Source organism: Motacilla alba, chromosome 2 (assembly GCF_015832195.1).
Source record: "Motacilla alba alba isolate MOTALB_02 chromosome 2, Motacilla_alba_V1.0_pri, whole genome shotgun sequence".
Classification (NCBI taxonomy): domain Eukaryota; kingdom Metazoa; phylum Chordata; class Aves; order Passeriformes; family Motacillidae; genus Motacilla; species Motacilla alba.
In genome coordinates, this window is record NC_052017.1 from 127,998,246 (window position 1) to 128,025,063 (window position 26,818).

General features: G+C 35.6%; 1 protein-coding gene across 2 annotated transcripts in view; it reads left to right on the forward strand.

Moving 5' to 3' along the window:
• The window catches only part of TMEM67 (transmembrane protein 67), a 32,663-nt gene extending 6,051 nt beyond the window's left edge, over positions 1-26,612 (forward strand). Inside the window, exons 7-29 of one of the 2 annotated variants that reach the window (XM_038128878.1) lie at positions 1,146-1,208; positions 3,956-4,110; positions 4,231-4,339; positions 5,886-5,972; positions 7,715-7,780; positions 10,695-10,851; positions 11,229-11,352; positions 12,125-12,230; positions 13,913-13,969; positions 14,065-14,163; positions 14,667-14,765; positions 14,874-14,882; positions 15,102-15,188; positions 15,915-16,014; positions 16,116-16,255; positions 17,715-17,855; positions 18,298-18,378; positions 19,540-19,656; positions 20,844-20,960; positions 21,043-21,147; positions 21,514-21,616; positions 22,626-22,768; positions 23,225-26,612. In XM_038128878.1, coding sequence (XP_037984806.1) covers positions 1,146-1,208; positions 3,956-4,110; positions 4,231-4,339; positions 5,886-5,972; positions 7,715-7,780; positions 10,695-10,851; positions 11,229-11,352; positions 12,125-12,230; positions 13,913-13,969; positions 14,065-14,163; positions 14,667-14,765; positions 14,874-14,882; positions 15,102-15,188; positions 15,915-16,014; positions 16,116-16,255; positions 17,715-17,855; positions 18,298-18,378; positions 19,540-19,656; positions 20,844-20,960; positions 21,043-21,147; positions 21,514-21,616; positions 22,626-22,768; positions 23,225-23,305 — 2,346 coding nt within the window. In that variant the 3' untranslated portion in view covers positions 23,306-26,612. The remainder of the gene's footprint in view (positions 1-1,145; positions 1,209-3,955; positions 4,111-4,230; positions 4,340-5,885; positions 5,973-7,714; positions 7,781-10,694; positions 10,852-11,228; positions 11,353-12,124; positions 12,231-13,912; positions 13,970-14,064; positions 14,164-14,666; positions 14,766-14,873; positions 14,883-15,101; positions 15,189-15,914; positions 16,015-16,115; positions 16,256-17,714; positions 17,856-18,297; positions 18,379-19,539; positions 19,657-20,843; positions 20,961-21,042; positions 21,148-21,513; positions 21,617-22,625; positions 22,769-23,224) is intronic. The other variant, XM_038128879.1, reaches the window with a different exon arrangement.
• Positions 26,613-26,818: the final 206 nt, after the last annotated feature.

Here is a 26,818-nt window from a genome sequence, read left to right on the forward strand (position 1 = left end):
AAATTCCCATTTTTTTGTCTGATCCCAGTGATGGCAAGGTCATTTGCATCCAGATAGAGTGCAGGTATGGACACCAAGCAAGCATTGTTATAATGGAGTAAGCTTTTAAAAATTCATGCAGTTTTGGAGACTGAAAAAGGGAAGTAATTTACATGACTTTAGTATCAAAACTAGTAGCACTTGAACTTCTGCATTAATTGTGTGCATTTAAAGCATACTCTTGTATCACAAAAACATGCTGAAGAGTCCATGAGTGCCTCTGAACTTTTTACTATATAAAATTTGTATTTGTGTAAAACATTTTAAGAAAATACAAGGCTTGAGTTTACTGCTTGATCTTAGAGCTTGTAGAAGAAAATGAGCACCTGTAAAGTTTGAGATTGTCTGTGAAATTGCTGAACTCCTTGAATTGGCTAATGAGTGAAAATATGTTATATTGACAAGCTTGAATGGGTTTTCACTGTTTTAGTTAATGAACTTTCATTAAATGTGAAATTTGATCAAAGTCAGTACCATTTTCCAAGTAGTTCTGAATTCAGGAAATGCTATGTGGCTAAGAAATGTATTTAGCTCCTAAATGAGTTGATGCTAAAAGCTACCACTTGAAAGAAAGTGAAAAGCAGTTTTCAGGTTTTCAGATATGAAACATTCATTTTCTCCCTGAAAAGGCCATCTTCTAAGTAATATTTTATTGAAAATATGTCTTTTCAGTTGCTTACAGTATTTATGAAGACTGTGTGTAGTTCAAATGTGAGTAGTTATAAAAATGAGCTTATAAAAAGGAGGAACTAATTTATTTGGCAAATTTGGTCCTGAGTTAGATTTTCCATGAAGTCAACATCTTACCCTTGAAATTGTTAGTACTTCCCTTTTGTGGTAAAGAAAACTTCTGCATCGCGGAATCCATATTCAAAGCTTAAATATTTCAGCTCTTTTCCTGTATACTTTGTCTAATTTAGTGAAGTGAAAGAAATTATTGCATTATGGTTGTGGTTTGAACTAATACTGTTAGACTGAGATATTTACAAATGACAGAACAGTCTTAGAAAAAAATAAGTAGCATCCTCTATCTGACATAGTTTTCCAGACTGTTACATTATGTAGGAGTTGTGAACAAAGACAGTGAAAAACTTCCTTATTTACAGGGTATAACACTGGCATCAGCATGGTTTCTGAAAAACCTTCAGTCCTCAGCCTTTGCCTGTTGGGTGAGTTTCATTCATGTTTGCAGTTTGCTTTTTTGTACAGAATGGTACTCTACAAAAGCATGTCACTTTTATATTTGGAACTTACCTTGCTTATTTTTGAAGAATTTTATTTTGAGATGAGAATAGAAAAGAAATAACTATATATACAGAATGCTTAGAAATATTGAGGGTGAGTCAATGTTAATGCAAGTTTATAGTGTTGGAATTTTCACAAGTTGAATGGTGTTAAAAAAATCTTTCAATATTTGGTAGTTTGTGACCTACTATCCATATTTTTGGATATAAATGAGCATATCCAGTATTTACTGGCACCTGCTCTTTACCTCTTAGTTGATTTTCAGTTATTCATAACCATGGAACCACCCTTTTTAGCTTTGCTTTGCTTTCTGTATGCAAGTGTAGTTTACCATTATGTTGCTCTGGGTGACAGTAACCATGGGTGATAGAGTGGCTGCAGCAACAAAGTCACAGACACTTGTGAAGGACATGTGCCTCTGCCTCCCTTTTACCAACTCTGTTGTCACATGTTCTCATTTTCCTTCTGTATTGCTCTCCTGAAGAACAGATTTAAACTTCTCAGGTTCTAGTATCTGTCTCTGTTCCCTGAGTGTCACAACCTAAGGGATTACCTGGTCAAGAAGTCTCTGAAGATCACAATATGGATTTGCAGGATTCCGTAATACACGAGCACATGGAGTCTTATTTCCTACATTTTTTTTTTTAATTAGAGATTACTGCAAGTTATTACTGGTAAAGTGAGTATAGTTATGTATTGCCACATCTGGGGTCACCATTTATTGCCACGTTTGGGGTCACCATTTATTACCGTGGGTCTTCTGGGTAGTTTGGACTTGGTGAAGGAGAGATCTTGACTCCATTTCAGAAGGCTGGTTTATTATATTATGATATATATTACATTAAAAAAGACCACACTATAACTATACTACAAAGAACAGAGAGAAAGATTCATCAGAAGGTGAGACAGGAATAGAAAAGAATGAATAACAAAGTTCTGTGACTCCCAGAGAGTCTGAGAGCTGCTGCCTCCTGGATTGGTCGCCAAGTAGAAACATCCCACATTGACCAATCGAGAAAGCTCCTGCTGCATTTCACAGTAGCAGATAACAAATTGTTTACACTTGAAGCTGAGGCCTTTTCAGCTTCTCAGGAGAAGAAAATCCTAGCAAAGGGATTTTCACAAAATATCACAACCACAGTTATGATTAGGAAAGCAAGCGTATATATGTACTCCAGTGGTAGCAGCAGTCCATAATAGCAGCAGGCATACATTTCAATATTACGAGCTGTTACAAAATGATCACTAAGAAAGCAGCAAAGGCGCTTATGATGAATTACCCATACGTGTGTGTGTTATTCCAAATAGTACCAGTACAGTACTCAAGAAACCACTCCCAGGAGTGGGGCCTCAAAACTGACGACAGATGAAGTTTTACTTCAAAGATGATTGACATTGCAGAATCTGGAGGCAGTCAGGCATCCCTAGCTACAGTCTGGTGACTTGGCTAGGAGGGCTCTTAGAAAAGTTTATGTAGGGGACCTCCTCTGTGCAGAGAGGAGGATGAGAGAGAGATGAGAGGCAGGGACAGATTCACTCTCCATTCTGGGTAAAAAGTAATTTTTATATCAGAGACACATAAGGTGCTGTAGGGCAGCACCACCTGGAGCAGCCAAGAGATGACAATGTTTTATATCTCAGGCTAGTTTTTGTGTTTTCCAGACTGTTTTCCTACTCTTTAATGTACAACCATCAATAGCAGTTGCCTATTCCTACTCTTTTGGAATGTTTTCCCTCTTCTAAACCCTAACTCTTGTCTAGACTCTTTTTCATCTTTCCAGATGATAGGTTGCTGTTACAATTCCTTGATTTCATGCTTATTGATGGTATCTCAGGAGGTCTTTGAAGTTCAGGTACCCAGCTGCACTTCTCAAGGATGTTTCAGACTTCCCAGGACGTGATCCCAGGCTGACAGGTGTTCTCTCAGTCAGTATTTCAGCAGACTTCTGTTCAGAATTTTCCCAGATCACCTTTGCAGCTGCTCCTATCACCATCTCATACACACAGCTCTGAGATGAATTTTCCCACTGGTCCCATTGTTTATCACTGGCATCAGTTTATCCTGTTTGTCTGCCTCACCCTGCTCAGCCATTCAGAGGTGCTGCCTGTGTGTGAGGAGCAGCTGCTGGACTGACCCACACAAATGAGGGTAACGAAGTGGCAGGTTAATACCAGTGCAGTGACCCCCAAACACAGATGCCAGGTGTCACCTCTGCATACCACTTGGCACTGGTGTGTTTACCAGAACTGAACAAGGTACATGAAACTGAAGAGGAAATACTACATGCATCTATAGTTGTCAGTTCTGAGGTCTTTGAAGGAATAATCTTTGCCATACAGTCTAAGTGGTATTAAACATTTTCATTCTTACTTTGTTTTCTGAGTGCGGACTTTGACATTTCTGTCACTTTTTACCATCTAGCAGATGCAACTAAAATAAGCTGAAAAAGTGAGAGTATTGATTTCATGCTGCCATCTGCAGATCTATAAAAATATGGTACCTGAGTACCTGGAAGAAAATACTAGGTGTTGACAAAATGAAATTACTTTCAAGTGAATACAAAGGTTTAGGAGTAGCTTCTTTAAAATAACATCAATTTTATGACTGCCTCACAAAAGGGAGGGGTAATTAAGTACTTTTTTTCTCTGTTCTTGTGTTTCTCCACTGCAGTTGTACTCTAATCTAACAGCATGTCAAGCTCTTGGAAATATGTGTGTGATGAATATGAATTCATTGAGTTCTTCAAGTACTGATGCCTGTGGTTTGTTTCAGTATATTTTTGTCAGTACAGCAAGGGTGGGTGTCATTCATTCAATACCCTACTGGTAAGTTGCCTTTTCCATATCTTTTGGTCTTTAATAGCTTTGTATGAAAATTATTATTCTAAATGTTCTTTGATGAAAAATATTATGTTTCTTTAGAGAAAACATTGTAATTCTTTTCAGGAGGCATAATCTTCCATGGCTGTATTATGGTGACCAACCAGGATTAGCATCCCAAATGCTTGAGAAAAATCATTTTCCTACAACCTTCACTTTTAAGGGAACAGATAAGGTAGGTGTTGGGTAGTAGACATAGGAAAGCATCCATTAGGAAGAGGACATATCACATAAAATGTTTAGATTTATTATAGATGTGACTCTACTAAAGGTGAATTTTAGGCAGTTAGTCTAACAAAACTCAGCGTGAGATCTTATGGAAGAGGAGGGTGATGTTTACCTAAAATAATGTCTGGTCTCTTCCTTTGCTTACACTCTCATACTCACATTCTCTAAGGTCAGGATATGCTTGTCTGTGTGGTCTGACCAGGGCACAAGGAACAAAGGATGCCAGCTTTTTAGTGTTCATTTTGTCCCCAAGGATCTGGATTGGCAGTGGTAAACTAGTAATTAGACAAACCTTTTAGACACCCTAGGAGTTCACAGTTGTTTTGACACTGTCTTTTGCTTTGGAGTCTTGTTTACTTCCATCTTCATAAATCTGAGGCAAAGTCGATCTTTGCCTTTTTTTAAAATATGTACATCCTTTTGTTAGATTTCATGGTGAGCTCATGTGAAAAAGAGGGGTAAATGTGGTGTGCTGTGTCTTTACTGCCACCCTCCTCGTATGCCAAAGTGCTGGGTCTTTTGCTGACAAGTTGTCTGTGCCAGGTTTTACCACAACCCCTTTATCCGCTCTGTAGCTGAGAACAGTGTTCTCCATCGCTGTTATGTGGTGTTTAACACTTTCTGTTGCTTACACACACATTTCTCCCCCTACTCAATCTATTTGTAATATTTCTGTTACAAATCTCTACAAGCTGATTGTATCAGAGATGGATTCAGTGTATTACTCCAGCCTTTTCCTCTTAATGCAGTGAATTTTGGGAAAAAAAAAAAAGAGGTGAGAGAAATAATGTTAAAAAAGCCAGATATCCATCCCTGGAAGGGATGAGCTGCTTAAGTACTTTGTTAATTGGCACATTTTTATGAAGAAATCAGATAGTAAATCAAACAGTGAGGTGATTTATTTTTCCAAATTAATTGTAAAGTAGAATAACTGGAATGGGTTATTCAAGTTCAGCTAATCACAGAAAATAGTAATAGTACTAGTACTATCAGAAGATAACCTCTTTGTCAGTTATAGTGCCAAATTTATATAGAGTTTTCTAATTGACTCAAAAATAAAATTATTATGCCTTTTTCAGCCATATTCTACAAGGCTATGTTTTAAACTAAACAATGTTGCAATGTACCAGTTGTTTTAATAAGTAAAATACTTGTTGTTCCTCCTAACACTGAAGGTCCTGGAAGCCCTCTAGATTCCAGCATTGTATACATTAGAAGTCTGCACAGATTCCTGATTAGTTTAGGGCATGTCTCTGTGTGTAGAAGTTCCTTTGGAATTTTTTCCATGTCACCAGCAAAGCTGTAGAAGAATGGTATGTTTTTGTAAAAAAGTAAACCACCAAACCCAAAATTAAAAACAAAATCAAAAGGGCAAAAAATTAAGGATTGTGCTGAAAATTTTAGGAAACATCAAACAATTAGACAGCAGTCTCTAAAATGTGTATGTCCACTCAGGGCAGTTTCATTGGTCTTTATCTTTTCTTCATCAACAGGATGTAAAGCTGAAATTTATTGCAGCCTCATTTGATGCAGCCGGAAACTTTCTTAAGTGGCAAAGTTTGGAAGGAGGTCTCTTACAGGTATGTTTGATTATAGTTATCTTCTCTTGATAGCACAATGTTCTGAGTGCCTTTAGCCAAATTAAGACAAAAGCCAAGAGTTTGGTTATTACACTAATGACAGTTCATAACTGTAGCACTAGGTTAGGGAAAATAGCTCTTTATTCTTGCTCACAATGATCTCTACAAAATCAAAAGTATAAATTCATCAACACTGCCTTCATCCTTTAGACCAGTATAAATTTGGCATATTGGAAAGCTCTGAAAAATAGTGTTACTCATATAGAGCCAAATATCTCTGTCTTCCATTCAGCATAGTTGCTCGTGTGTAGTTTCTTATTAAACCTCTTTTTCTTGTTGAGAAAAGTGTATTCTTTAGCTCTGTGTCCACATGTGTTTATAGATGATGCTATGACTGTGTCCCCATTAGATGCTGTCAACTATTTGCACACATCATGGAGGTGGCAGTCAAATCAGTGGTTATGTCACTGTCAGGGGAGGTAGGAAAGCTGATCTGCACCATTTTCTTTGCATTGTCTTGGGATTTTTTTGCTGTGTAGTTAGGCTGTGAAACTACACACTGTGCAGTTAGGCTGTGAAAAATGCAAGTAAGCAGCAATTAGAAGATGCAATAGTAATTAGTCTATCAGAGAGAACAATGGGCAGCTGCAGCATGTTACAGAATAGAATTTGTTTAGCAGTCCACTGGTGATCTAGGCACTCTCACTATTTCCCTAGACGGACAACAATAGGAGCACTAGCAAGAACAATTGGGAATTGTTGGTTCCTTTTCTGTTGGAGCACATCATTTCAAACATTTCAGTGTCTACAGAAGAGCAGCTGACATTCAGGATTTACTTTGTTATTGCCTCAGGATGAGCCATCTTGTGTCTGTGTCTCCAGTTTTAAGGACAGCTAGTATTTAAGAGAACAGGTTACTAAGACAGGTACTATGCATAGAAAATTATATATTCTGACATATAAGTTTAGGTTTATTGGGGCACATTTATTTTCTAGGGCAAAGCTTTTAAAAGCTATCAAGAGCCAATGGGAAAGGAATAGTTTTTCCATTCAAAGCCTCCTTTAATGTAATAGATTGTGCATGATGATAAGACATCACAGTGCTAAAGTGGTCTCAGTGCATAATTGTAGCAATTCCCAGAATTTGAGTTTCACATTAATAGAATTGTGTTTTATGCAAATTTAGACTTCATTCTCATTTTGGGAAAATGGCTCTGGTCTCCACATTAGACTTTGGACCATTTTTTTCTGGATTCAGCTGAATCTGCTGTTCTTTGCTGAAAATATGTGTTGTATTAAAAAAAGAAAAAAAATCTGTTACTTGCTGTAACTGTGATTCTCTGAGAATGCCATCTTAAGAGAAACAGGGCTGTATGAATGTGGACTTCTTTTCTTATGGGATTCTTGAATTTAGCAGAAGCCTCTGATTGAGCTTGAGGCAATACAGTGCACTGAACATTCAGTCCACAGAAAGGTTATTCTCGCCTGTTTGGATGCTGCTGTCCACAGATTTCAGTGATGGAACTGAAAAATACTATGCAAGTATGAATAAGCTAAACCAGCATTTTAAGCACATCAGTGTTAATGAAGTAAATAATTGTGTTTACCCCATAATAAATCCTTCTCTTATTAAAAATTTTTAAAAATATATTTTGTGAGAACTCTTAATACCAAAGTGCTTGTAAATATTTTTCACATGAGAAGATGATACCTTTGAATTAACCTAATTATGTTTTATTCAGCTTTGTCCTGATACTCAAACTAAATTGAACGCAGCTTATGTTTTTGGAACAACTTACCAACAAAATGTAAGTAAGATATAAAATGCTATTTTCAATATTGAATTAAGCTGCCTTATATGTCATTAGTTACTCAGTGCATATTGAAGAACCTTTGGAGTTTAGGCATAAGCTGCAACACGGAGTTCTTTCTTGGGAAATTGAATGACATTAGTGTGGGTTTTTTGAAATTATTTTACTACATCACAAAACGTGTTTACTACATAGCATAGTCACAGTAAATTAAACTGGCATTTGTATTTGTGAGGTTGCTGGCTTTGCAGTGGATGAACACAGTGCCTGAATTATGACAGCCAAATGCTTTGTATCATATCTCGCAGTCTTCCTACCACCATCTTTGGCCAGTTTTCATATGGAAAGAAGGGAAATCCAGTCGTGCCATGCCTGAATATTGTTCCCATTTACTCTTTACAGTATGCCCTGATTTTAGTGAATTCAGTAGAGAGATTGAAAACATATTTTAATTGAACAGATGACTCATCAGAGGAAGGAGATTCTTTGGCTGTCTTAACTATGAAAAAACACTGTTGGGGTTTTCACACTTTACTAAACACCACGAAAGGAAGAGGGAATAGAACACTAAATTATGTCAGCTGCAGAAATGGTTCTGCCAGTGATAAAGCATCATTTATTTTTGTCACTTAATATGTTAGATAGGAAGGTGGTAGCCTCTTTGACAATGGAGTGGAGAAAGAAACATCTTTATACAACTCCATATATGTGCACAGCACAGCATCTCATACCTGTATATTAATATTGTTTATTAACTCATCGAACATTGAAAACCATTCCCCACATTATGTGTTGAAGTATGAAAATACAAAACTCGGGCTGCAATTTAGGTGGTGTGAAAGTCTTGGAAAGCAATAGCTGTTAAAGCTTACTCTGGGAAATTTAAAGTGTTTACCAAATAACATTGACAAATCTTTTTAAAATATTTTTATTTATCAAGATATTTAACAATATCTTTCATATTGTTTAATGTTGTTTAATCCATATTTCAGTATTTCAGACAGAATGAAAACATGTTATATTTAGGATCATTGAACTAGTTGAGTATGGAGCTTTTTTTCTTTTTAAAATCTTGACTATTTGATATTGAGTCTGTATTACCTGTATTAATAACAGTTAATATTGTTGGGTTTGAATAGATACATCAGTAACTTACTGAGTATTTTTTAATATCATTTTTGTCCATTGTATGCATTACAGGTTTTTTTTCCATGTGGCTTTGGAGGAAACAGGGTTGACAAATTGTATGAGTATTTAAAATGCATGGTTGTTCACATTTGCTAAAAGTTAGCTGCCTTCACATCTGATTTCTTCACACAATCACAGTGGTTGAGGTAGTCAGGGACCTCAGGAGGCTGTCTTGTCCACAAAACAGGCCAGGGCCTTGTAGGGCAGTTTGCCTAGGACCATGCCCACATGGGTTTTTATCTCCAGGGAGCGACTCCACAGCCTCGCTGGGCAACCTATGTCAATGAAAACCTGTCTGCTGATGCTCAGAGGGAACCTCCTGTTTCAGGAGGATTTATGGGTTTTATGCCCATTGCCTCTGGTCTTGTCACTAGGCACTGCTGAAAAGAGCCTGGCTCTGTCTCACACACCCTCCCTTGTACAATATTTGTACACATTGAAAGATCCCCTGAGCCTTCTTACCTCCAGGCAAAAGAGTCTCAGTTCTTCTTTGTAGCAGAGATGCTTCAGTCTCTTCTTCACCATAGTGGCCTGTGCTGGACTGTATCAAGTAGCCTAATTTCTCTCTTGTACTGGTGGGCCCAGAACCAGATTTCATGACTTCAGCATTTATGTTTCTTTAATGTTTACTCTGTTTCAAATTTTATGTCTGTGAGGTTTGCTAGGATATTTTTTCCAAATCTCTTGAAAAATTTTAAGAGCTTCATTCTCCACATTAGTCACTCTAGTTAATTGCAGTAATTTCCAAGAAGTTTGCATAAAATCATTAGTAGTTTGTAATTGCTTGCAGATAGCCAGAATACCTTGTCTATCAATACTTCAGTAAAGCATGTGACACCATTTACTACAGCATTCTCAAGAAACTCTCTGCTTGTGGCTTAGACAAGCACTCTTCATGGGGTGAAAAAGTGGCTGGATGTCAGGCCCAGAGAATGGTGGATGGAACTAAATCCAGCTGGTCACTGGTGCTGTACCCTAGGGCTCAGTACGGGGACTGGTTCTGTTTAACATCTTTATCAATGATCTCGACAAGGGGCACCCCTCAGCAAGTTTGCAGCTGACACCAGATTGGGTGGGAGTGTTGATCTGCTGGAGGGCAGACAGGCTCTGGTAGAGGGATCTGGACAGGCCAGATCGATGGGCTGAGGCCAGTGGTGTGAGGTAACAAGGCCAAGTGCCAGGTCCTGCACTTGGGTCACAACCACCTCGTGCAGTACTCAGATGTGGGGAAGAGTGGCTGGAAAGCTGCCCAGCAGAAGACCTGGGATTTCTGGTCAACAGCCAGCTGGTCAAACACAAGCCAGCGTGTGCCCTGGTGGCCAAGAAAGCCAGTGGCATCCTGGCCTGGCCAGGATTGTGTGGCCAGCAGGATTAGGGCAGTGATTGCCCTCTGTGCTTGGCACTGGTGAGGCCACACCTTGAGTGCTGTGTCAGATTTTGGGCCCCTCACTTAAAAAGGACATTGACGTGCTGGAGATAGAGAGAGGGGCAACAGAACTGGCAAAGGGTCTGGAGCACAAGTCCTATGAGGAGCAGCTGAGGGAGCTGAGGGTTAGTCTGGAGAAATGAAGGCTCATGCAGGACCTTGATGATTCTGTGATTCTTTCTTTTGTGAAGAAGTGGAACAGATTCCACAATCATTTTGTAGGGAAGGAATCCACAGCTGAACAAACTAACTAAATGGTTAAAGTGATCTTTTAATTTTCCCTTGTTTTTCTTGTAGTGCAAAATTTCAGTTTCTAAGATTTTATTGGATTTTGCTAATCCAGTCTTTTATGACCTGTTCCTTGAATATAATGCTGGCAACGGACAGCAACATCTTTGGGACGTGCCAGTTTTAAATTTGAATCTTCAGTACAATGACAAGTTTGTTAATCAAGGTAAGGGTGATAGTAACCTCTCTATGAATTTAAACAATCTGAAAACTTCAAATAGCAATAATCTATGTTAACTACTGTTACTGTGTTGTGTTTAAAGATACCACAACACACCATAACTTGTTTCCATTTTAAAAATGTAGTATTTGTGGGCAAGTTCTGATAGTTTAAGTGCAAGCTTTGGTTGCGTACACCATTCCAATCAGTAATATGCATGAATAAAATAATCTCATTTCATTATATATTTGTATAAGTTGAAAATAAACTATTTTGAATTCCTCAATAGTTACTAAGTGTTATACAATTATATGTGTTGTTTTTAATACATTTCATTATTTTTGTGTGTTGAATAAAGTGTGTGAAACTGTCATGTTTTCTAGGCAGTAATATGAACAACTGGCTTTTGACTCGTCGATTTTTTTTGGTGGATGCACTTAGTGGAATAGAGAATGACTTGGGAAAACCACCAAGGGTAATGCGGATTGCTAGCAAAATAACAATAAGGTGATTAACTTCTATAATATATAGTACATAGAAAATAAAGCCAATATTGTACAGTCTGCATTTTATTGTCTTAAGGTTGTTTTGTTATGTATTTTCTAATATGTCTAATATGTAATATGTTCCACTTCTTCAATTGCATATTTGGGAATTGAATGAAATTCCAGAGGTTGTTCTGATGAGTGAAAGAAAACAACCTTGATTTGGGAATTAAAATCACCATGATTCCCTTCCAGGTACAAGGATCAGACCATGTTTGCCTAACGCAAGTTAGCAGGTATTCAGTCACCTCTTAAAAGCAAGTGTTGTCTGGAAAGGCCTAAAAACTCTTCTGTTAATTCTTTTTCAATGTGTGTGTTGCTGACTATACAAGGATCTTATTTCATACTCCATATTGGTTTTTACAGTATTTTTTCCAACCCGTTGCCTATTCTGTTATACAATCCAGAATAGGCTTGTAGTCATTTAACTAAAATTGTGAGACTGCCTGTTAGGGTCAGTACTGATTGCTCATCTCAGCTGGAATATATTTTGGAAGAAACTTTTTTTTTCCTTCTTTATGTGATGTCCTCCTGTGAGATGCAGACAGGTAAAGATTGATTCAGCTATTTTCTTACAAGTAAACAATCCTTCCCGTGACATTGAGTTAGAAATTCACATTTTATTGATCAGGTTGTTCTGTTCATTTAGTATTTTCTTATAAGTTTCAATGATTGCTTCCCAAGCACTCATCCAGTTGTTTTTTTATTAATAACCATACTCTGTATTTCTGCAGTATCCGTCTGGTATCCCATTCACAGAGAGGAACCATCTACCCTCCTCTAATTACTGTTGCTTACACAGATGTGCTTATCCAAAACCCTGAAACCCAGAACGTGATGGTGAGATCCATGTGCTGCCTTAATTATACTTTTAGTTCTGTTGGAATTCCAGTTTTTGGTAGTGGGTTATAAAAATCTAATAAGCAGTTTCTAGTTCTGATCAGTTATGAAGTTACAAGTTTTCACTAAAACCCTTTAAAGCAAATCAGTTAAAAGTATTCTCTTTTCAGTTTGTCTTTAGTCTTTTTTAACTTAAAACACTTGGAATTTGAAATTAATTTTATAATGCTAAATTAGGCTACTATAATTTTATTTTTCAAATTAAATTATACACACTTAAAATACCAGATAAAGGACTCTATACAGCACTGCAATCAATTTATGTAAGGAATTAGTATTTTTATTTAGAACAGTGCATTTAGAGGAGGTTGTTATGACACAAACATTTCAGATCACCTGTAGTTTAAGTTAAAATATTGATAATATATTTAAAACATCCTTTAGTGTTTCATCTCTCTGTACTGAAAACCACCAAATTCTGCTGTAGCAGATGCAGAAGGGACATTTCCTACTTGCCCTTTTGCCTGCCTTGATGGGCAGCAGCACAGATGTCCCATTCTTCTCTCTTGTTGGTATGTTAGATCACACTGCTTTAAAAAGTAAAAATACTGATCTTAGGATGGTAGAACAAAAAAAAAATTATATTAGTATTTTCTGCTTGTCAACCTTCAACTGTTCAGACTTCCAGTACAAATAGACATCTGGCTAGAAGAAATTTGTGGTGCTAGAAGCATTCCTTGAGTTCCATATTAGTTGCATGAAAGCAAGAGAATTATAAAGATAGAAAAATCAAGACTTTTTTCCTGCCTAAGTGATGTCTTTATTTAACTGCTGAGACAGCGCTGCATTTGGAAAGTAATTAATTAGTAATTACTTTCTAGTAACTACTAGAAAGTAATTAAAACAGTGATGATAGGAACAATTGCTTTCAGTTCCTCAATTTTCTGTCATATCATTTCATCCTTATATCTAGATCTGTAAGATATATTTGAGTATTGCCGGTTTTGGATGTCTTGTTGCATTTAACAAATTTTATGCAACTAAAAAGATACACTGAATTTTGTTTCCAGTTTCTGTAAGCACTGAGCTTGTAGTAACTGAAGATATTTAGACTGAAGTCCAAGTGCAGTGATAGAAGGAGGTCTGACAAGAGCAAATGTTTGGGGAGCACAAGATGTTGGGAAGGAGGGACTGGTTTTGGGGGCAGGGGCAATGCTTCTCTTAAACTAAATTAGAAATACTATTTATTATTACGGTTGTGTTAAATTTAGCTGTACAGTGACAAAGACTCAGGCCAGAATATTATAAAACCAAGACAAACATTTTCTCTTCCATGTACAAATTTTTCAGACCAAAGTCAAAAGAGGTCTTAGGTTAAATTTAAGCTAGAGGGAACAATTTTGATGCTGTATGACAATTTTTATTTCATTCAAGCTGAAAAAACCCCTAGTATCTGAGCTGTGCAAGCTTACCATGATTTTGCATGCTGGTCTAATTACATCAAGGTTACCTTTAATCAGTGATGAAAGGGAAAGTATCAAACATTCAGTGTCTCTTTCAGGAGGAAAAAAATCCTGTACATTTGAAAGAATTACAAATAGGTATAGCTGGTAACTTGCAGATGGCAGGCACCCATCGCCAGCATTACTATGCATATTTACTTTTTGTATTTAAATATTCAGGTTTCTTTCGCAGTCAGCTATGAGATGAATCAGAGAGAGGCTCAGATTCAGACTGATGTAAGTTGTAATTCCCTTTAATTTGTTGATATAAGGAATTACTTCTATATTTTGTGTTTTAAGAATATCTGGAAATAATTTTTTGTTCTTTTCAGATCGCACTGGGTGTGTTGGGTGGACTGGCAGTGTTATGGTCTCTTCTCAAGACTGCAGGCTGGAAGAGGCGGACAGGAAGCTCTATAATTGACTTGCAGGTATGAACAGCTGCCAAACTGAAATGGGACATCTCTGCCTCTCTTTTAGGGCACCTTAGCTGTCATTCCCTGTGATTATAACAATTTGTTTTCTTAAGGTAACTGAAATAATTTCTAGCCTAGCTGCATGGGGTTTTTTTAAGATCTGTGCCCCAGAGTTAGGCTCACTTGAGGAAGTAGGTGTTTTGCATTCTTTTTGATTCTGATATTGTCATTCAGGAAATGCTGCTCTAAAAATAAAGGTATTTACAGGACTATTTTGATGAGTTGAATGGACTTGGTTTTCAGATTAATTCTTCCTTGAACAACAACCAGCATGTAGGAGTTTCTGCTAGTGAAAATACCATCAATATATAACCACAAGGAAAGCTTTTGTTCAGAGCTACTTTTCAGTACTAGAGTTTCCTATGTGAGCTACATAACATTTTATATGAATGCATTATGAACATATGCATTACTTAATTAGTTTTACAGATGTCTACAGCATGTTTTTATAATTGCAGACAGTTTTCAAGTTCTTACTGTTCTATGCTGGAGACCTTGCCAACGTTTTCTTTATCATCACAGTCGGCACAGGGATTTATTGGCTTGTATTCTTCAAAGTAAGTGTTCTTCCAGATTTGGATGTATGAAAACCTAGTAATATTAAATATATTTTTACATGGACATTAATTTTCTTTTTTCTTCCTTTTTTTTTCTTTTCTTGTCAGACTATTGAGGCAAGTTCTATGTAACATTCTGGTTTGTGTGCTTAAATTTTGTGTTCACCTGTTTCTTTTCCTTAGGATTTGTTGTATTTGCAGTCTGCTTTATAGTCACTTAAAATATTTTACACATTCATTGATCTTTTTCTGGAAAAGTTTATTCACACTTAAGCATTTTTATTATGTTGTCACGTATGCCATGCATACTGTTTCAATGTAACTTTTCAATTATAGGCTCAGCAGTTTGTATCTGTCCTTTTACCTCTTCCATCTCAAGAAGAAGATTTTGTCACATACATAGCATGTGCATTTAGTTTAAAGGTAAATAATTTTTCCTCACCATAAAATACATGTCAGCATGCTTCTATGTATGTATCCTATTTTCAGAAAGCTTGTTTTTAAATCTCTTGTACAGTTATTAGTTATTAGTGTGTGGATGTTATGTCCTAATAGTTATGTTGTTCTCAGAATTAAGCTATTTTTCCATAGAAATTGATTTTGTGGAGTCTTTATAGGAAAATAAATGTCTCAAGAAGGTCACAAAAGAAAGACTGAAAAATCATTCTTTCAAGGATAAAGGTATTATGAGACCCAAACAAAATAGTATCATATCAAGAAAGCAAGTATTTCCATTTAAAGCAGAATGTAAGTGCTGTGTGTTCCTATTAGAAAGAAGACAGATCCAAATAATTACATTCAGATATGTAGAATTCTAAGATCACTGCTCTGTCTTCATGGCACATACAAATATTGTATCAATTGTGGATATTATACTGAATTGGAATACGTAGTCCAGGTTAGTATGTTATGGAGAAATATTCAGGGTTGTTTTTTTTATTTGTTACTTTGCTGAATTTTCTTCATAATTTTGGACTAAACATTATTCCAAGCTTTTAAACAAACAAAAGGTTATCAAAAGTTGGTAAATAAGCTGCAGTCTCATGTATAATCAAGATATTCCTTGTTATGTTTAATGAATAATCCATGCAATAACCATTTCTCCATCTTTGTGTATATGCTGTTTCTGTCCTTACTTTTCTCTCTTAGGCTCTGCAATTTTTACACTTGCTGGTTTCACAACTTGCTATTGATATTTTCTTTATTGACTGGGAAAGACCTAAGGGCAAAGTTCTTAAAGCAGTTGAAGGTAATTCAAACTATGCTTGTTTGTATAAGCAGCTTTGGTGAAATTTAGATATTGCTCTCAGCTATTAAATTTTAGAGCTTTACTTTATGTACTCTTTTTAGGTGAAGGTGTTACTAAAAGTGCTGCTGCACCTGTGAGCATATGGAGGACATACTTTATAGCAAATGAGTGGAATGAAATTCAGACAGTGAGGAAAATAAATCCTCTCTTTCAAGTGCTTGCAGTTCTTTTTTTTCTGGAGGTAATATTACTATTACTATTATTATTATTACTACTACTATTATCATTTATAATTCACAACCAGAGTGTAACATAAGGGTCTGATGTTTAATTCTTGCATTCTGTGTGGTAATAGTGAATCACCTTTAAATTTACTTGAAATCATGTAACTTAGTAATTATTTTAATGCATTTTTTTTAGTTTATATGTATGTATAGTCATTGCAATATTTAATTAAGGAAGACTTTAAAAAATCCAACCTTTAATTATGTTCGAGATCTTTATTAGATTTGTTTGGGTTCTTTTTTAAGGTAATGAGTTACCTTAAAGGGCTTAAGAGACTGATAAATCTGTGTACACACTCGATTCTTTATTTGCCTACTGGCACCCTCCTGCCACAGTCTGCAGCTTTATATCTGATTTCATGTTTGTCTGAACTGAGCTTCCTTCCTGCTAATTTGCTGCAGTGCCCTTTTATTATGCAGGAAATAAAATGTGCCAGTTCTGTTCCCAATGGCAGTATGCCTTCAGTTACAGCTTCAGGATATGTGAGAAATTGTGCTTTAGCTTTTAAAAATATTTGGGCTTGTTTCTTTTGTGGTTTAGTGATTTTTTTTTCTATCTTGGGATGTATTCTTAAAGTGTGTAGCATATAGTTGTTTTTGTGAGGTTCTTATACATATTTTAACACTTTTATTCAATTTTATAGTTCTTTTAAAATTTTTCCATTAAATTAAATAATGAAAGTCCTGAAACTTTCTTCATTCACTATGTGAGCATTTTTGCTGTTGGTAAATACAGGCCAGGAGCAACTTAGGTGCAGTGTTACAAGAGAGGGAGAAAAGAGAGCACCTATTCTTACTGCACTCTGCAGCTACCTGAAAGGAAGGTGTAGTGAGGTGGATGTCTCTTCTTCCAAATGACAAGCACTAGGACATGAGGAAATAGTCAACCCACCACAAGTATATTTTGGTGCAACTTCTGTTATGAAAGATTTTCACTATTTTTTCACCTCTTAAGTATTTCAACACATAGTATTCCTCTCATCTTTTTTATTTTGGAACTTTTTCTAGATTTTTTTTTTGTTTGTTTAAAATAGATTCAACCATACAGATGGTGGAGGAAAATATATTTCTATACAATAAAAACAAAATAAATCAGTCTTTTAAGAGTTGCAAAGCACATGAAAATTTGCTTTTACACTGGAATATATAGTACCAAAGAGCTGAAATTTAGCAGAAGTTATATCCCTATGCAGTACAGCAGTAGAATCTTTTGGAGTTTTTCAGTAGAACCCAATATTGACTTTTGGATCACACAACTGAGCTCCATCATAGTGAGCAGGCTACTATTCCCAGGTCCATATTTCATTTTTTTCTTACTTCCTGCTATGATGTAAACAGCAGGAAGTTAACAACATTAATCCTAATTAATACTATTCACTCTCACCTGTTGTTCTGTTGACCTTCTTATCTCTTCAGGTGGTGGGATTTTCAAACCTGGCCTTAATGGATGCTTCTTCCAGTCTTACAAGAAGCAGTGAGAGCTATGTAGCTCCTTGGAGCCGCATTTTAAGATTTGGTGTGTCTGCTGCACTCTGGGTAGCCATTGCCATCCTACAAGTATGTAAAACACATGACATCCTGAATTATCCTTTTCAGGCTGGTTCTTGGAAGCTAGAATAAATCTCTAAATTGTCCAAACTGCTTGTCATAGCATGGGGTATATTCTTAACTGTTATGTTTAGTTGGGACTCAAAATTAATCTTCTGAGATATGACACATCTGACTTTGGATCAGAATTTTAATCCTCTCAAAGATGTGAATTTATGCACATACTTAGTTTTATTTTAAGTTTGATGAATCTGATGAGTTCAAAATAAAAAGCAGGTTCTTACTACAACTTTACTTCTTAAAGGAAGTAGCATGTCAGTCCCTTTTCATTAAGTCCAATGCAATGGTGGCCACTACAGAACTCTGTTGGTTGTGGGTGCTAAGTAGTGAAATTAATTGTTTAATAGCATCAAATCTGATGAACTAATGAAAGAAAATTTGGTTATTTCAGGTTATATTTTTTGCTGTGATTTATGAAAGATTTGTTGAAGATAAGATTAGCCAATTTGTTGATTTGTGTTGCGTGAGCAATGTAAGTATTTCTGTGTCTCATTTGTGGCATTTTAAATAGAATAGTACATAAGATACTGTTAACAATATTAAATAAAATTTATTCATTTAATTTAGATTACTAGCTAACAGCCAAAGATGGTATTTCCTTCAGCTGATTTTATTGGTGAATTCTGCAAGATTTCAGTTAAACTTTAATTGGAAAATTATTTCAGAAGCATAGGTATCAATATGTTCTTTCAAACATCTGATTTTTAGGTTTTTTGGTAGTTTTTTGGGTTTTTTTTAGTTTAAATTGGTTACCTGTGCTGATACAGAACTTAAAAATAACAAGTTATAACAGAAATTAGGTGTGGAACCATTTACTGCCATTCAGTATACTGATTTGTGTTTTAGTCCTTCTGACTTGCAAGTTGTCTTGGGTTTATTTAATACATGTATGTCCACTTTCTTCTCCTGTCTTGTGCTTGTCCCTCAACTGCTGAACTTCATTTTGTCCCTCTTAACAGAGGGACAGTTTGCATGCATTTTCTCTTACATCTGAATTTCTCTTCTCTACATATGGGTTTTGAAGCTTTGTACTGCAGGAATTCCCTTTTAACCAAAGAAGAGTGCAGTCAGAACAGATTGGATTACCACATTTGTCCAGAACTTCTTAAAAATACTGATTTAGCTCTTTTATCAATCTTTCCAGCCATGGTTATTTCTCTTCTGTGAAACACCTATGTAGTACCTGGATTGTAGAAAAGAATTCATTTTGGAGTTTATGTGGTATATAAGCATTGTATCCTACTGAATGAAGTTCTGTTAAATACAGTCTTTTAGGAATTCAGCTGGAATCATGCATATGCATTACGTAGCACAGAAATAACCTTTGAATCAAAAAAAAAATCTAATAGCTTTAACTTCTTGGCTCAATGGGATTAAGAAGCAGCAGATCCCTGCTGTTGACAAACTAAACTTGAAGCTGGTATGTGTTTCTAGTTACCTGTAGATAAATCTGATTGGTAAAAGAGTTGCTGAATATTTTTCTCCTTTTTTTTTTTTTTTTTTTTTTTGTACCTGCCTATTTTCTGTTTGTAGCAGGACTGGCTGGTTTGTCTGATCTTCACTATGAATTCAGAAGATCAAAAATAAAGTGATAATTGTTGATTAAAGTGTTCTCTCTTCCTCCATCTCTTAGATTTCAGTGTTTCTCTTGTCACACAACTGCTTTGGTCATTATATCCATGGTCGCTCAGTGCATGGACATGCAGATACCAATATGGAAGAAATGAATATGAACCTGAAGAGAGAAGCAGTAAGTACAAGTATTCAACTTTATATCTGCTCAATTTTTTATTTTATATAAAGAGCACACACCTTTGCATTATGGATTTCCAGTTGTGCACTACATTGACCCATGTTACTTAAGGATAAGAGCTGTTAGTATGTAAATATATGACACAGTAGTTCTTTCAACTAGCTCATCTTTCTTTTTCTTCACTATTTCATCTTGTTATTTCTTCACATCTCAAGTACATAAAATTCCTATTTCTCTTAAAAAGTTTTTTTCATGTAGTTAAGTACCTTCTTTTCAAGATTTAAGCTTTTCATAAGGTCACAGCCACATTCAAAAAGGTGCATACCAAAAGCCTTTCGTAAAGAGACAGATCTGAAACACTAATACAGAAACTTGTAATCTGCCAGTCAATTCCTTTATTCCATCTCTTCTACTATGGTGATACAACCCATTCTTTATAAAAATTAATTTGTATAAGTATTTTTTCTAGTTTGTCATATATCTTTGCTGCAAGATCAGGCAAATATAAACTGTCTAATACAAGATCAGAGACTGCATTAAGTTTCATGACATCCTGTATCTTTTTAGGGACAGCTAAGTACCTTAAATAAGGATATTGCTATTTCAATTTTAAGTGGACGGAAAAAACCATAACCATATGAAAATTAAATCTCTAACACTGAAGTACAGAGGAATCTTATTAATAATGTTTTTGACTTGTGTTCCTACAATTTTTTTCCTAATTGCTTATTTTAATATAATGTTGGGAAAAACAGGGGGTTTTCCCCATGAAGATGTTGAATTTTTTATTTCTGTGCGGTTTCTGAAATTTATTAAATGTGACCTGAAAAAGACATGGAAAAAGTCAGGAATCCAAACAAAGAAACAAAAAAAGTGAGACAAGTATAGAAGAAATGGTAGACCTAAAAGAAAGGTCTTCAGAATAAATATCAGAGTATGTATTATTAAAAAGTAACGAACCGAATGCAGGTGAAAAGAGAAATATGACTTTGAGACAGCAGGGGTCAGGATTTCATGTCCTAAGGAAATCTTGCTGCAGTAGAACAAGAGTGCAGTGATGTCAAATATTTAGAGATATTAACTATTATCTATATATGAAAGAGAGGAAATGAAAAGCTTTTGACTATTTTTGGGTCTATGAATGACATTAATAATGTTAATTTACAATTGCTTTAATTGTATAGGAAAATCTGTGTAGTCAGAGAGGCTTGTTACCAAACACAGATGGCCAGACATTTCAGATTTCCATTTCAAGAAAAATGCGACTAAACTATGACTGGATTCATGAAACCTTAACAAGAGTAAGTGAGATATTGGTATTCTTTCAATCTTATTTAAAATATGAAATTTCTCTGTTAAAGTCTTGGTCTTGTTGTATTTCAGAAACGTGGTCCTGCCAGGCTTTTGGACTCATCTGCAAATACTTTTGAACAAAGTACAAGGGCCTACAATGCCATGAACAAATTTCTGAGTTCTTTTATTGATCACGTATGTATATTGACATTACTGTATTAAGGAAAATATACTTAAAGTACAGATTAAAAATTGTAAATCTAAAGGACTGTAATTCCTCTTTAAGCATATGTGCTTTAAGATTTGTTGTTAAAGATTTTATGGCATCCAGAACAGTGCTTCATTCAAAAAAAAAAAAAAAAAAAAAAAACAGTTGAAGTGCTGTCCAGCAGTGCAGACTGCACTTATAAATGACAAATCCTCTTTTGTTATGTACTTATTTTTGTCTTGGACTAGACCAGTGGGTTTGTTTCATTCATAAAGGTCTAAGTAGCTGTACTTCATTTAGTAGCAGGTTCGAAATCATAAAGCAAGAACTTGTTGTTTTTCTTCTTGTTACAGGTTCATAAGGAAATGGATTATATTGTCAAAGATAAGTTGCTGCTTGAACGAATTCTTGGCATGGAGTTCATGGAACCAATAGAGAAAAGTATTTTTTATAATGGTAAAAAGATGTGTGGTATTTGTACTATTTGAAGTATCCTGGTTTCTGTGTAGATTTCTTTCTCAGAATTTACAATCTAAAACAGACTTCACAGCAGGAGAGATCATTGAATGACTACTTGTGAGGGAGGTATTTAAGAGAAGTTCTTTAGAAACTATAGAAATCCTGTGTATAATTTGTCATTTGACTGTGATGTTTTTTATTTAAGGCAGCTGAAAGTGACAGAAGTGCACATGTTTATGAAATTAGTAATCATAAACAGTAATAGAAATACATTGTTTGATAATCTAGACTGCTATGGTTCCCAGAAGCTTAGATATAAATCAGGATTTCATGGCACTGAAATACACAATTTATAGTGAAATTACACTTTTTCCAATCAAACTTGTATTGGACATTTTTTGAAAAAGTAGGAATAGGGAAAAGAATATGTTTTCTGTAATTGTTTACATATTCTTTTCTCTTATAGAGGTGGTGGTTTTTGATAAAATAAAGAGGTATAAAAATGGGCTAGAGTACTTCAGCTGTGAAAAGGTACTTTCACCTTAAAATACCCGTTGTCTGCAGAACCATTAAACAAAAATAATGCAATGCTCTGAACCTCCTCCTAAATAAGGCACTTAGCATATGTTTTTATGATTTTGTTGAGTAGGGGCCAGAGCTAACAGCTACTGAAAGTTTCAGTGACAAGGAAGCTACATCTGCTTCTTGATTTAAAACAACTTTTTAAAATAATCTGATTGAGATTTCAGAAGTAAATAGAGTTGTGTGTGGCACATGGGTTTTACCTATTGTGTTCATCAGTATGATGCCATTTTATAAGTAAAAAGGTTGTATTATTTTTCAACAGAATGACAGGACTATCTCTGTGTTGCCACAGAATGTCATAAGTTGCTCTATCTCTGATCCTCCTTTTTCTTATCAGCTTCCTCAGCACAGACTGATCAACTCCACAAACTTGCAACTCACAGAAATACTAATTTTTTTTTTAAATGTTCTCTTTCCATAGATGAAGGACACTCTTTCACTGATGTTCTCTATTATGGCAATGAAACAACACTGCTCATCTTTGATATCCTGTTTTTCTCAGTTGTGGACTTAGCTTCCCAAAGTTTTGTTTTAGCAGCTATTCTAACATATTTGCAACAAGAGGTAAATTTCAATTTAAGAACAAAGTAATATTTTTAAATGGGAGTCAGTATGACAGTTTAAATAGTTAACGAGATAATAAATGCAGTGAGTTAGCAGCGTGCAGTGAGAGAAGATTATACTGAGACCTTATGAAATAAGGTCTTGTTGTTTTGGTTTTTTCTTGTCAAATAGACTTGTGAGAAATTCATTTTGTTCACATGGTGATCCTGAATGAAGAGGTTACAAATAATTCTCAACAGAAAACAGGAATACCTGTTAAAATTAATCTCACATAATCCTATTATAATTTAGGGTGGAAAATATGGAAAACGTTTTTAAAACACTAATGGAAATTAGGCACCTAATTCATATTATTTGTGATTTAAAGATGATCTCAATTTGCTACTTATGTTAGATACTGAAACATACTACTGTAAGTATTTCTTCATTAATACATGTTTTCCAAAATGTTCTTAGATATTTAGGTTTATTCGTACTACACTTGGACAGAAGAATTTGGCATCCAAAACCTTGGTGGATCAAAGATTTCTCATTTAATTGAGAAGATGAAAAACAGTTAAGGATTTAATCATGGAAAATATGAACATGATCAAAGTGTCTCTGACCTGCAGATTAATTGTATTGCACTTTTCAACAACAACAATGTAATGGGTTTGAAACTTGTCATTTTTTATATTATGTGCTATTAAGCTTTATTTTTCTGTATTTATAGGGGTTTTTTTTAATTTGTGAACACTAAGCCATAGGCCTTTAAAAAGGAAGGTACATGCAAATAAGACAGAAGTAAACTTACTGTTGTTATTATTAGAATAAGATTAAAATTATTTTATGGCTTTTGATAAGATATGGACCACTGACTTGGAGGCAACAATTTGAGTGTCTGATTGACAGAAGAGGCTGCTGACTCTGAAATTCTCTGAAAATACCTTAAATCTTTGTTTCTTTTTTTAAGTTATTTTGAGGTGTAATGTTTAGCAAATATATGTTGAATTTTATACAGCACAGGATTTAAGTTAATATTTCAGGAGGAATTTTTAAAGATCACTTATTTGCAGTGACTCCCACTTGAAATTTTAATATTTCTGTTTTGTGTCATACAGTATTGTATAATTCTGTCTCTTCTCTTGGAGTTTATCATTGGTTTTTTTGGGTGTGGCCTACACATGACATCCCAAACATGTATTTGAGGTACAGTTGTGTTACAGTGATGTAGAGACAGAGGCTATGATAGAGCAGGAGAGATGGTAATCAGCATTTGGGATTTGTTCTTGATCTTCTGCCTTGTGATGCAGCATGTTCAGAGGAACAACAGTAATTATTCTGTTCACTTTTTCCACACAAATGAAATGGAAGCAATTTTTTAAAATCTTTTTAGAATTGTTTTCACAGGTGCTCGTGGTCTCTTAATTTTCTGATTTTATTATCTTTATATATAACAGAGACATAATCATTTTACTGTGATAATATTTTTGGAATTTAGACAAGTTAATAATTACTCAAGTGCCAAGGGAGATTGTGAATGGCCTTCAAATCACCTTAAACTGAGGTGTCTACCTCCCATTTTTGTCACTGAAAAGTCTCCCTATCTTTTTATACTTAATGTTTTTTTCAGTAAATGCTTAAACATAAATAGTGTTTGCTGGGTTTATAGCTGTTACTTGTCTTTAGATGATTCAACAAGGGACTTACACAAGCAAAAAAAGAAAAATATCAGTCACCATCACCTCATGTTTATTCTGAAACAGACTGAGGACATGACTAGTTGAACTTAGCAGATTTCCAGTGCAGATATGCTTATCCGAGTTGAAGCAGTATTACATTTCAGATGTTTTTTGGCTTCATAAAGAGGACCATGTTCTCATGTTGGTACCATGTCATGTCATACTAAGCTGAGAGTAACACGGACATAAATCTCACAGTTGCTATTGCTCCACTGCATTTGCTTTTGGCGTTGCAAAGCCTGTGTCACTTGCTAGTCCCATGCAGTTGTACTGAGTGATAGAACGTGCCTGCCAGTAAGGCTGTGACCAGAGAGATAACTGAAAAGCTGATTTGCAGTGGGACATCCATTTATTAATGTCCAGTTTGTCATGGGCATTTTCATTTCATGCTTTCCTTGCTTCTGTCTGCTTATGGACACAATTCTTAGTTTCTTGGTGCACACTATGCCTCAGAAAAGGTGGTTTCTAATGGAGTGAAGTGTTCAGGATAAATAAAATTAAGGTTGTTGCATTTATAGTGAATGTTGTAATTAAAGTGTCCATTAGGTTTTGGACCTATTTAAACAGCCAAAAATCATATTTCCACAGGGAACCATGACTGTATGACCTCATTAGTTGTGAGGTTTCTTGTCAGTGATCTACTGAGAGCCAAAAGTGTAAATTAAGCTAAGGAGCCATCTGAAAAAGAGTCTGCAGCAGGACATTCACAAGGCAAAGACAGCCTCACCTGGTGTCCATGTATTTCTTTGGTGGATATCTTTGCATAGCTTAACTAAAGTCCTTACAAGTCCCTGCAAAGTCAGTGTATGAGAGGAAATAAAATCTTTGTCATGTGACCATGTTTACTCAGGCTAACAGATGTGACTAAAGGGGTGTAGGGAGTTGCTGTGGTCCATTCATGAGCAAGGGTGACCCTGGTGCAGTGCCCTAATACAGGTCTTTAGGCCAGCAGAACTGTGGACAGAACCGCCTATCGCTGTCGCTGGTCACAGGCACAGGCTTGTTCTCTCTGAATTCTGGTGATGTGTTCATGACCATGAGGTGTTTCTAGTACCACACCTCAACCATACCTTCTCCAGAGTGGTCAGATTTATGACCAGCTCCAGTCAGAACAACTAAACTAGCTAGATTTGAGTGAATCAGAGAATGTCTGAAAGGAGAATGAAGATGTGGTTGTGCCATCTGTAGGTGTGTGGTTTCAATTAGTTCAGTTTTCATCAGTTCAGTACCTGCAGAAATGGAGACATTTCAGCATGGGGGCTCTCACTGTACCCTGTTCTCAGTGCTTGTGCTAATCAGATACACTTCTCCATACAAAACTCCTGCTTTGAGTTTGCTTTAGATATGCCTTTAATTATCTGCTGCACAGTAGGGCACATGAAAGCTTTAATGACCTTGCATTTTGCAAGAACTACTGCTAAAAGCAGCTCTTCTTAACAGAAGAAGATAAATGATAAATTAATCTAAAAACATCCTGTCAAAATAGTTCAGTCATTTGGCCCTCTCTTTCTCCTCAGTGCACACACTACTCTGTTTTGTTTTATTTTTCCAGATCATTTGTCTAAAATGTTAATATTCCTAACATAGGCACTCTACATGATTTGAGAAATAATTACAGGAGTCAAAAGCTCCAGGAATTCAAAGAAGCTTTTCTTCACTCTTGCTGTCCAGTGAACACTTGGAACAGGTTGGCTGAGCTTTGTCCCCTATTCCTTGATATTTGTTCAGGAAATATCAAGCTTGATATTTGTTCAAGAAATATCCCTTGTGGTTTTACTTCCAGCTTAATGGTTTTTATTTTTTTAACATTAATATGCATCTACGATGTGTTGTTCATGTGATGAGTGTCTTTCAGGTTTCTAAATGTTCTGTTTGCCCACATGGCATTTCAGTCTCTCCTGTCTGTTTCTCGGAGCAATAAAAAAATGTCAAAGATTTGAGACAGGTTTTTTTCCATTTGTTGATTGAGTTGACCCAAACCTACAACATTTCTTCTTCCATGCACATGAGAGTAGGGCCAGAGGCTGCTGCTGGCTCTGCAGTCCAGAGAAGCTGTCAGAACAAGTGTGAGAAAGGAGTTTTGCAGTCTGTGAAATAATGGAGGGTATGGTTTTGGATAGTCAAAACTTATGGAATGAGATAGTCGGGTTTTGCCAAGTTAGATACCAAACAATTTCTACCAATAAATAAAATCTGTATGTACAAACAAAGTACAGTTACTTCAAAAATACGTTAACGTTTACAGGTTTCATTTACTGGTGAGGACTTGCCATTTTATTACAACATTCATTTGAATGGCAGAGGCAGGTGTGTGACTGAGGTAAACCCT